Source organism: Lepisma saccharinum, chromosome 23 (genome assembly GCF_977018435.1).
Source record: "Lepisma saccharinum chromosome 23, izLepSacc3.1, whole genome shotgun sequence".
In the NCBI taxonomy this organism is placed as follows: domain Eukaryota; kingdom Metazoa; phylum Arthropoda; class Insecta; order Zygentoma; family Lepismatidae; genus Lepisma; species Lepisma saccharinum.
The window spans coordinates 28,361,709-28,374,103 of NC_139251.1; the positions used below are offsets into that span (position 1 = coordinate 28,361,709).

General features: G+C 41.4%; 1 protein-coding gene across 2 annotated transcripts in view; it reads right to left on the minus strand.

The window, feature by feature from the left end:
* The window catches only part of fw (CUB and Sushi multiple domains furrowed), a 250,719-nt gene that overhangs the window by 50,670 nt on the left and 187,654 nt on the right, over positions 1 to 12,395 (minus strand). For both annotated transcript variants that reach the window (XM_083110082.1, XM_083110083.1), the window contains exon 4: positions 1,462 to 1,671. In XM_083110082.1, coding sequence (XP_082966208.1) covers positions 1,462 to 1,671 — 210 coding nt within the window. The remainder of the gene's footprint in view (positions 1 to 1,461; positions 1,672 to 12,395) is intronic.

Consider the following 12,395-nt stretch of genomic DNA (forward strand, 5'->3'; position numbering starts at 1 on the left):
GACGATCTTTTACTCCATTTTTTGGGTGTACGCCAGACTTCTCAGGCACTTGGTAAGGTCCTTGGGTGTGCTTGTTTTGTAAGTATGTAAAATTTGCTAATCTGTTCATCCAGTTTTATGTACGTTCATTTCCTCTTCGTTCCTTCCAAACCGATGCTAGCCCTGTCATATTTGTATCCGCTGTATTCCACAGTGCCACACATCAACTGGTAGATTTGGATTTTGCAGCCATTGTTGCACAAAGTAGTCAAGAAACGCTGTCAGTTTCTCCTGCTGACTGGTCATGTGTGCTGGACGCATTTTTCCCACTTTCTAATGTGGTTACTCTTGGGAGGGCGCATTTTTCCCACTTTTATTGCGAGAGCGCATTTTTCCCGGGCGCATTTTTCCCTGATTCATGCAGGCACGCACCTTCATTCTATTTTATCTTTTACTATCCTTCTCCCTCTTTTCGTCACTTGTTTTTCTTCTCCCTTCTTCCTTTCTTTCCTTCCTTTCTCTTCCTCTCTCTCTCTCTCTCTCTCTCTCTCTCTCTCTCTCTCTCTCCCTCTTCTACTTTCATTATTTTTCACCCTCTCTTTCTTTTCTCTTTATCTGGTTTAGTTATTTTTCATTCTCTCTCTCTCACTCACGTTATTTTCTCCATCTCTCTCGGTCTTTCCTCCTTTCCTTGTTAATTCTTTATATTCCGTTCTCTCTTTATACATTTCATTTTTCCTACTGCTCTTTCAAGCTCTTTCTTGCTTTGTTTCTCTTTCTTTACCTTCCACTCACACACATTCACTCATACACACCGACATATGCTCACTCTCCTCCTCTCTCTCTTAAGCTCTCACTCGTTCTATTTTGACACTGTTTTTCTTCCATGAAACCCTGGAAGTACTTATTCGATTCAGACTCACATTACACTGTACAGTAAAACCTCGTTAATCCGTACCCCGATAAGTCGGACTTCGCTTAATCCGGACAGGCAAAAGGCAAAAAAAGCAGAATGCAAGGTTTTAAATGTGGCTAGAAGTCAACAAGAAAACTTCCCAAAGAAAAGGCAGTCAACCACTGATGAAATTCTGTTTCCCGCAGACTTTGTACTGTACTGTATAGTGTATTTAGGCCTATGCCCTTTAAATACACCATAATAAACGTGTTTTGTTGTAAATGGGGCACTTTCTACTGTTCTTTTAGGTTACTTCAGTTAATCCGGACTTTCCTTAAACCGGTCAACTTATCTCCCCATTAGTCCGGATTAACGAGGTTTTACTGTATTTCTTGTGGAACCTACCCTACACTTTAGTCCTGGTTGAAATAATGCTCAACTTCAAAGCTACATTATTCCCAAAAAATGTTCCTATTTTTATTTTATTACAATTAAACTATATGTACACAACTTTAAAATTCCTAAACCAGAAGGTGCTGAATATCACCCCAGATATTTTATTTCAAAGAGCATTACGCAACCCTTACCACAGCATCCGCGAGTGGTGACCCTCACCACCCTAATGGGGTAGGGCCTGAGGAGGTCCACCTGCCACCAGGGGGAGGTCTCTTTCATCGTCTCCGTGCACCGTTTCCCATCATGCACCGTCGTCCGTTCGCCGTCGTTAGCGTTCGTCGCTTGGCCGCCGCGGACTGTCGTCGACTGATTCGTCGGCTTCCGGAAAGCGACGTTCGTTCCTGAAACAAGAAGAGAAAATACAGATAAAATACAGGACGATACAAATACAATAACAGAGGAATATAAATGCATCAATACATGTGTGCAAAAAGATAACTGCATTTCACTGTAAGTCTTCTTTGTTCTCGCCACCAAAGTTCCCGGATTCAAATCTCGCTTTGAGCATGGGCATATCACTCATCTTCATCGTCGCGATTAGCCAGATTTGGTAGAAAAGTGACGCTGAATAACAAAAAGAACAAGATCTCGGGTAAGGGAGTATTTCCCCGTACACATTGAATAGTGCAAAATGGCTGTGTGTGCCGACGCACCCAAAAATTTTGAATAAGTAATTAATGTAATTCCTTTTTTAGGTTAATCGCAACAAAGGAGGAAAAACAAACACAATATAACGTACAGTCACGGACACGTCTGGGTTGTAACGATCCCGTTGAATGTCCGTGACTGTACAAGCTATGGCCAAGACTTGGACCCACAAAATGCAGATTATAAACCGAAGTGAAGAGAGAAATTATTATTATTTAATATTATAACTCCTTCGCGACCGATCAGTAATCGCACCAACCATTCTTGCTGTATAAAAACACAAAATCAGTTTGCAATATATTTATTTTTCGATTTTTTGCTGTGTATCACAAGATTACTAAGAGATTACTAAGGTGAAGAAGACAAGCTACAATCAGCGTTGTAGAAGAAAGAAATAAGGATGCAGGATGAAGATAAGTGACAGAGGAAAAAGAAAGAGAATATAAGATAATGAAAGGAAGATTCAGAGAGAGAGAGAGAGAGAGAGAGAGAGAGAGAGAGAGAGAGTAAAAGGATAAAGATGGATAAGCAAACACAGTAGAAAGAGATAACCGGGGAACAGAGAAACAGAAGGTAGACAAGACAAGAAAGAAGGAGAAAGAATAAGCCAAAGATGCCAAAGAATTTAATTAACTTCTTGTTTATTAAAGGGTGAGGTTTAGCCTTCGGCTATTCTACCACGTAAAGAAAGAGGGTAGAAAATAATAAAAAAGCTTCAGAGAATAAGTGAGAAATAGAGATTAACAAGGATGCAAGAAAGAGAGTGCAAATATTTTCTGGGGAGGATACAGAAAATCTGCCTCAAGTCATCTATACTTGAAGTCCTGATTCGAACGCCAGTTCGGTATCTTTGACATAGCTCGAGAGGTAACTGGCCGGACGCGTATCTGGTTTCGAGCCAGCACCTGTTTTTCTGAGAAGCGCTGTTCCCACTTTTACTTGCAATGTCTAAGACATCCATTCATTGCGACGTTATACTCAGGGCCGATTTTTTTTTGGTGTTAATTTTTCAAAGATTTCGTGAAAAATATATAAAATATCGTGTTTATAATATGGAGTAATTTCGTGAAAATTTTGTGATAATTTTTAATGCCATGTACTTATACATAATGTTACTAAATCAATGAATGATTTTATACAAGGCATAATATTGGCAACATTTATGGGAAAATAAGCTTAAAAATAGTAAATAATAAATTTCACCTTCTGAAAATAAACGTTACTCAGTTATATTTATATTTTAGAAAAGTGGAGTGTACAAAACAATCTGTCCCTCATTTATTTTCATTCATGAAACATCAACATACAAAAAGTGACAACATTTTGCTCCTTCATACTTCTTCTCATATCTGATACTACAAGATTGTATTGTGGAAAAAAGCGTTCACTATCTGCATTTGAAAGAGGTAACCACAATGATTTCCATTACTCTAGCAGCTAAAAAGGAATGTATTTCTAAATAAATGGAATGTTCCAAAGGATCAGGAAAACCCAGTCACCTGCACATAAAATATAAGACTTTTGGGTTACTGTGCCTTCCCAAATGATTTCTCATTCCTTTGCAGCCAACATTTTCAAATCGAATATATTTCTTAAAAATAAATTTGTAAAAAATGCCATTTTTCGTTTTTATCGTAAAAATGAAAATGTTCGCAGAAACAGTGAATTTTCGCGAAAATTCGTGAAAAAATTACAGCCGGAAATCAGTCACATTTGTGATAAATCGTGCATATACTACTTGCTGCATCTCTCCGTTACATTTCGCATTTGTCGCTAATAACAAAAAAAAACTGGCCCTGGTTATACTCCTTCTCAAGGTCTCCACATTGCATTAAAAAAGCACATCACAATAACATCCTACCAAAGATAACCGCAACCGCACGTAACGAAATCTCTAAAGAAACTGAATTTATTGGCAACACCTCATTTACTCCACGTGGACTTGACAAGTACTGTCAGTCCCTAAAACGGACGCTATTGGTAGGAAAGGTTTGAGGGGAGGATATACTGTGCTCCACTTGACATATGGTTGTCAGAGCGAAAACTGATCTTTCGGAACTTTCTTTGAAGTAAAGTGGCGTTTCAATCAGGACTTGAACCATAGAAGATAATGAAAGCTTCATGGAAAGAGTGGGAATGATAGAGTGGCGGCGATAAGGGTGCGCAGTTGCCCCCGCACTATGCTAAACCGTATCTACAAAGGGAAATATACTGTGTTTGCCCTCCACCCCGGTTTTGGAACCCAATCGCCGCCACTGCAAGGAAGTAAGATATAGTAGAGAGTGCAAATTTATTCTGGGGAGGATACAGACCACCTACTTCAGGCCATCTACCATGACTGTCCCCGTCGAACAACATCCTTATGACGTTGCACTATTTCCGCGGCGAAATTTCAATCGACACGAGCGTCCAGTCCTATAACACATCCGTGCACGAGAGCAGAGGAGCGTCTTGAATGCCAAATGGAGGGCCTTGTGAAAGTTGAATAACGTCGCACGAGACGGACTCATCATTCAAGGACACGTGCATAGGGGGAGGAGAGGGTTGAATCGGAAAGACGCGGGGAAAGTTCTCTGTGAAAAAACGATGCACCTTCTTTAATGTGGGTCAGTGGCTCACACGCCACGGGACAAAATAATTGGACCTATCAGTTTTCTTCCAATCAACGTGGTCTCTTTCTCCCGACAGAGAAGAAATGCAACGGAAAATGTGGATTAGAAGTTGTTCTGCAGTTTCCACTTTTTCCACTTCCTGTCCTTATCATTCTTGCAACGTTTCTCCTTACATAACATTCCACATTGGAATCATTTCTCTCTCATCTCCAAGGAAGAAACTTGACAGCAAAGTCTTTGAAGCCATTTTATGCACAGGCTATTCGACCTACTGTTTATAATGGGTTTGTTTGTACGTATTTATGTTACTTTACGTCACCTTTCTTCCACTTTTGGCTAATCGCGACGACAAGGATAAATGGAGTAGTCAAAGAATTATTTTAAGGAGGATTTCCCTCTCTTCCTTTGTCTGCCTCTTCTCTAACGTTCTCTTACTCTGTCTTTCATTCTCTGCTTCTTTTTTCTTTCTGTTCCTGCGTCTTTGTTTCTCTCTCGATTTCCTTTCTTCCATCTTCCTTTCTTTCATTATCTTTCTCTCTTTTTCTCTCTGTGTGCGTATGTTTCTTCCTCTTTCATTCTCCCTGTTCTTTTTTCCCACTCGTTCTGTAAATCTTTCGGTCCTCTCCGAATGGGGTAGCGTTGTCGCCTTGTAATCCAGAGGTCCCTGGTTCGATACTCGTTGGAGGCACAAAGTGTTTGCCAGTCTCTACTTCGCTAGACTTGGTTGCTGGGATTCTCTATTTCCCTTTGTTTCCCTATTTCCTTGCCTTTCTTTGTCCTTTTGGCTTCCCTTTCTTTCTATCTTCGTCTACCCTTCTTCCTACATTGTTCTTTCTACTCCTTTTCTCTGTCTCTCTTCATTTCTATCTTAATTTGGTCATTCTCCCTCAGTTTCTCTAGCTCTATGCACCACTTTCTCTCTCTCATTATTTACCCTCATTCTCATTCCCTCTTTTTTATCCCTGTGTACGTGTGCCATATTCTTGCTCTACGAAGGATTCCCTAACCTATTCATGATAGTCAATTTGGATGGGCTTGATAATAGTTTACGATCCTTAGCCTGAAAGAACGCCAGGGTAAATTAAGTAGAGGAGAGAGGTTCACCCTATAATGATTTTGTTATTTAGCATCGCTTTTCTGTCACATCAGGCTAATCGCTACGATGAGGATCGGTGATGATATGATGAAATTAAAGGGGCACTCACAAAGAACACCCTGCCCTGGCATCGTAGAGTGCTGTGCTAAACACTCTGCCACTGAGGCCGGTCAACCATTTACACCGACAGTTGGATACGAACTTTTAAATAATGGCATCCCGGGGAGGTTGCGGGTTCAAATCCCTCCCAACTTTTCCCGTGGCTTTATCTGTGATTCCACCCGAATTCTGAGATGGTGACTTAGACGTACGTTATGGATGCTCCCGTTCCATGTCCCTTATTTTGACTACTTAGATTAGCGTTTCTCAATAGTTGGGGCCCTGGCGTCAATTATACCGGGTCCGGAGAAGTCCCCCTGAAATTTGCGACTTGCAGCCAGAGCTGGCAACCACCAAGGAAAGATGGTATTTCGTTCGGGTTTGAGTTCGACTGCGAACAAGAAATGCTTTCGCGACAGTGGCAGTGAACGATCTGACGGGGAAGGGCGGCGGGGGGGGGGGGGGCTGCTTCCTGCCTCTACATTTGGAGGTTGATGAACGGGCACCACGGGCAATTTAGTTTGCGGAACAGTTTCCATTAACAAATATATTAACTGGATATATTCTGATTTATTACATTTTTTCTGTATCCGACATGAAACATGCCAATGAAAATTCAGTACTTATCTATCACATTAATTTAATTATATTGGTCAGAGGAAACTAAAGAATTCCATTAGATCCAGTAGTTGTCAAGTAATTTAAACCAAATTTTATATTTGTCAACAAGGCTAGATATAATCAAACTAACACTGTCTGTGATTATAAAACTACTCTCTATGATCTCCATAATTTATTTATTGATATTAACAATAGCGTATAATGAGTCCAATATCTGGGCTATCTCACAATGTCACTGTTCTTTTTCATACAGCATGAATGCCTCAAGGATAGTAGGACACAACCTGCATGCGAGCACCTGTCTGATGGGCTTGCACGCGACGGATCCACTTAAGAAGGAGAGAGTGAGTCTTTTCTGACAAGTGGTCATTGTCCATCTGCCCGCGTCCTACATAACATCCTTCTGGCCTTGATAACAGACAGCGCTCTGCAGCGGGGAGTACACTCGAACACACCCTGCACCTTCCGGCGGCAAGTTACGGTTTCTTTAAGTTTCTAACTGAATTTCTTTCTGATCAAGAGTCTGTCACGAACCGAAGACATGTTGCTGCAAGATTAATTGATTACTTCGATTTATTATACATCACCATTCTGCCAGTTTTAGCTAATGGTCGGGAAAAGAAGGTTCTGAAAAGGTTTTCAAAAAGATGCAAGAAAAAGGTGATGATAAAATGTCAATGCTCTTTTCAGCGCCTTCTGTATGTAATGAGCGCGGACCGCAGAGAGAACAGTCGTTCCGCCGAATAGGTTTTGTTGAAATTTGTGTTTTCTCTCGCGGGTTCTGCTACATTATCTTGGGAACTGTTGGGAGCTGCAATGATTATATTATACAATTTTATAGCTCTCGTTCTGTTCTACAAAATGAGACTATAGGATTTAGTATAGCTGCTCAACAAGCAGCGGCGGCGCCAGGATTATTCATCTAGGGGTGCTGAAAGAAATTTAGGGGGTGCGATTCTGAAAATAAGGAAAACATGAAACACGCATGCAACCTTTCAAAACTGGGGGAGCAAGGTGCCAAAACGGGGGGGAAGGGGGGCAAGGACCTTGGTAGATAAGGTTTAGCATAGTGCAACTGCATTCCTTATCGCCGCCACTGATTAACATAAATAACTGACAAATTAATATATGTGTGAAATATATATCTTTAGATTGACATTCATTTCCCAGGGATTCTGTGCCCCTCTTGCCCTCCCCCTGAACGTCCATGATGATATGTATTAAGTCTTCAACTCCAAGAAAGTGGCCATACAGTGTAAACATTCAGATACACGTTGCAGTCTTATTGAACTATGTAGGGAAATACAAAATAAAATCATCCTGCCCTTAAAAACACAATTTTTGAACCTTTTCAATGTAACCAATGAAGGCACAAAATACAAATTACATAATACCTTCCGTCTGCCACAAGACAAAACGCGAAGAGCACAGCAACTGTGTCATCTTTAAAATCCCTTCTGCCGCACTATCTCCAACAACGAACTGTAAAATTTCTTCGTGAACATTGGGCCTCTTCCTAACAGTTTTTTAAAAAGCTTGAAATGGTACGTTTACTAGACATGTTACGTGGAACAAATACACGTAGAACGTATTAAGAAGAAAACTACCCTTCATGTTACAACTCGCATTAAATAATTTCCCGAACACGATCTGGTGATACCTTGAAAGCAGCTGAAATTCTTGCTCCAGTGCGAGCAACAACAAGCAGGAGGAAAATAAACCGTTTATCAACAATGCAAAAAATATTTTTAAAAAAGTAACTCACATTAAGCTATAGGTAATTATCAAAAACCACGAACAGACCACTTGAAGAAACAATAGAAGAAAAAAATCATAACAACAATGCTGATGAAAGAAAAAACGGCCGCTGATCTGTATAGGGGTTGCCGCCAGTGTAGAAAAGTATGCATATCGGCACCTCTTTCAGTGCATACAATACTAACGGTCTTACTTCAGTACCTAACATTCGGTGCTCAATATGACTACATGACATAATATTACTTATTTGTTTGAGGTTTTACGTAGGGGGTGCTGAAGGGGGTGCGGAAGAAAATTAAGGGGCACCCAAGCTCCCCCTCGCGCCCCCTTGTCAACAAGACTGAAAATCAATTATTTTTCTGTCCATTTTTTTTTAACAAAACGTGAAAGAAAAGGAAGGGGAAATAAGTTAAAGCACCAACGAAAGGGTGAAAAGGAATAAATATCCTAATGTGTGTTCATTTTACTTCATTCCATGTCCTAAAATACATATCTCAAACGATCGGTGTGAAAACAGCTATATCTTTGGATAGGTGCTGCACCTTAAAATCCCTTCCCTACTAATTACGATTGATTGATTTGGTTTATTTTACTTCACATTTCTTCCACTTTTGGCTAATCGCGAAGAAAGGATGGGTGATGATGTGATGAAGGTACATTCATAAAGAACACCCATGTCCAGGCTGGGATTCGAACCCGGAACCCCTGGCGTCGTAGCGCGCTGTGCTAACCACTCCGCCACGGAACCTGCCATATTGCTGGAAGAACCCGGATGAAAGATCGTACGTGGGAAGGACCGAAGAACAACAATTCGAACAATGCTTTGTTCGTGCTTGGAAGCTTGGTAATTGAGAGCGTGAAGTGGTCGACTTTGTATCTCGCCACCGAAGTCTACGGGTTTAAATCCCGGCATGAGCTTCAGTGTTCTTAGTTGAGTGCTGTTTCATCAATTTAATCTTTTTATCACTCATCATTAGAGCCCGGGACTTTATAACATTTCTTTCAATTGGCTTGGAGTTTATTATTGGGGTGAGATCTTTACATATCTGATGACAAACTTGACAAAGCATATTTTGACATATTTCACCAATTTCGCGTTTTTACAACATATTTCTTCAATTTTGTTGTAATAAGACATATTTCTGTATAATTTCGTAATTCTCTCGCACATAATCGGTTATTTCATATTTTTTTCTTCGTAGCTTTAGCACAACGGATAGTTCATATTGTCAATGGCAGGATATGGAAATTACGGAGGAAGAAAGGTGCCGTCTTTTGTTAGTACAGAACAAAAATACCCCCACTTTTTTTTTTATCCCGCCGACAATTGATAGCCATGCAAACATTATTGAGGAAAAATGTTCTCTCTCTTATTGTTGCACGGGAAGTAAAGAAGTTTCGTTCTCATTTCTTTGCCTTTTTCACTTTTCACAAATATCAGTCAAAAGTAAAAATAACATTCGGCATATTACAGCCCCTACTCTACTCTATCGGGCATGGGAAAAATTCGAGAGTACTGTTATGCATATTTTTGGCTTTACTGGGAAAATTTCTGCATTTTTCTGACATATTTTCCAATTTATATGACATAATTACATACATATTTTACAGTTTTATAGGATATAAAGTCCCGGGTCCTACTCATCATCATCGGTGCGATTAGCCAAAAGCTAAAAAGACGACGTTTAGTAACAAAGAAATACAAAATGAGAATTGTATTCGTTGGAATATTGAACACCATTGTATGCAATACAAATGGACAAAGCTAACGCAACATAAAATATTGTGTAATAGCTATAAGACGTGCTGAAACATTTGCGTTATTATATACAGGGTGTTGCAAAATACCTGTTACAACGCTTGGGAGGTGATTCTACAAATAAAAACAAGGAAAAAATGCCATGTGAAAAAATGTCGAAATCGGCACCGTTTTCGAGTGACAGGCGTGCGAAAATCGCCTCACACCATGTTTATGGCACAATAACTCAAGAAGGAAGAAAGATATCAATGTCGGATTAAAATAATACAAACAAAATCGTACCTGGCGAATACAGTGGTGCATCAATTGAGGCCCAGTGTAAATTGCGCAAGGGGACTCTCAAAGAAAGTGGGGAATCCCCTGATGGAAAATACAAGAAATTTACTACTATCTTCTACATGATGTTGAGATCGGAATGTAGCCAATAAAAAATGGCGATGTATGTCCACATGTCCCACTACTGCTGGGACACCGTCCCAAACCCGGGAAATAGGAAAATAACTGCAAATCTCCTGTTGTACACGGTTCACATTGCGGTACGAAGAAGAAAATAAACCAATTTGTCACATGTCTCATTACTGCTGGAACACCATCCCAAATGGAAAAAAATACTGGAAAATCATAAAAAAACGTTTTCAATCCCTTAATGTTGACACACTACTTTGCAGTACGAAAAACAAAAGTTAAACAATGGCCACATGTCGTCAGGCTGTACATATACTACAAGAGAGTTCCCCAAAGAAAGTGGGTAATCCTCGAAGGAATGAAGACGGAGAATGGCGAGAAAATGCACACAATGGCATGTAACATTTCCAGGCACAGCACATCTGGAAGGGATTCCACTGAGAAGCGCACAACCTCCGCACATGCAGATCGACGGTATGAAGTACAGCGATATCCAGCATCTTCACTCGCACCTTTCACTAAAGGACACTATGCGGTGCTGATAGGGGCTCACAAACACCGGTATACTCAGAGACGTTGTTGAAAATGTCTGCCATTGACTTCAAGACAAAGATGGCATCGGCGAAGCACTGATTGTCTGGTACGCGCAAATACCTCTGGCATGTCACCAATTGTCCCAGCAGCGGCACTAACACGAGCAACGAGATCCTCAGCACTTTCCACAGAGGTTTCATACACGAGCCTTTTCATTTCTTCCCACACAAAAAAAATCCAGTGGTGTGAGGTCGGGGGAACGAAGTGGCCACGGTAAAGGTCCACCCCTGCCAATCGAACGATCGCCGAAAATATCGTTGAGTAAGGCCCTGGCTCCCCGGTCGAAATGTGCGGGGGCGCAGTCGTGTTGAAACCAGATACGTTGTCTACCTGCCAGTGGCACGTTTTCCAAAAGTTCAGGTAATACGTCATGTAGAAACACCCGATAATTCCAACCACACAAAGTAGAGGGCAAAATGTACAGGCCTATCAAGTGGTCACCTACTACGCCACACCACACATTCACTGCGAACCTATGTTGATGATGGCGCACAATGATTGCGTGCGGATTGTCCATATCCCAGACGTGGCTGTTGTGGCTATTGAACATGCCGTCCCTGGTGAATATTGCCTCATCGGTCCACAAAACTCTTGTTGGGAAATCTGGAATGGCAAGAGTGTGTTGCACGTACCATTGGCAGAAATCCATGCGTAGGGGAAAGTCCGTGGGCAGTATGTGGTGCACCTTATGCAATTTGTATGGGTGCAATCCCTCCTCCTGAAGAACGCGGAACACATTGCTATGGTGGGTTTGTTGAGTACAAGCAATGACACATGTGCTGGTGTCAGGACGGTCTCGTATCGCGTCCAACACGTCCTCTTCAAATTGCACAGTGCGCACAATGTGGGGTCTTCCACAATCCCACCTACGGGGTAGTAGAGACCCAGTTTCATGCAGTCGAGCATCAAGTCTTTGAAAGAGTGCATGTGCTGGTAACCGCCTATTGGGAAAACGTTCGTGATACGAACGCCGTGCTTCACGGCTGTTTCGGTTTACCTCTCCATAAACGAGATTCATATCAGCAAGCTCGTGGGTGGAGTACTCGACTATTGTCATGTTCGAGAACTGCCCAGCAACAGGGGCACTTTCCCTCCGAGTGACGGATCACAACTACCGTGATTAGCACCCATGCAATGTCACACAGGTGTCCATGCAGTTGTTGCAAACCGAGAAAGAACACGAGAATACGTACTCTACTTACAATATTCCTTGGCGCAATTCAACCATACACACACGCCAGACTAAACTCCACGCTGCGAGACGCAGAACAAGACATGAAAAACAACGGTCGACTACACTCTCTACGTAGTATCCACCAACACTAATACGTAACAGGTGACCTACAGTCACAGCGCCTCTAGTGGGGCTTTTTGTATCAATTAGCTGAAATCAATCTCAGCGTAATCTGACGGCATAGCATCATTTTCGAGTGAATTTCCTATTTCCCGAGTGTGGGACGGTGTCCCAGCAGT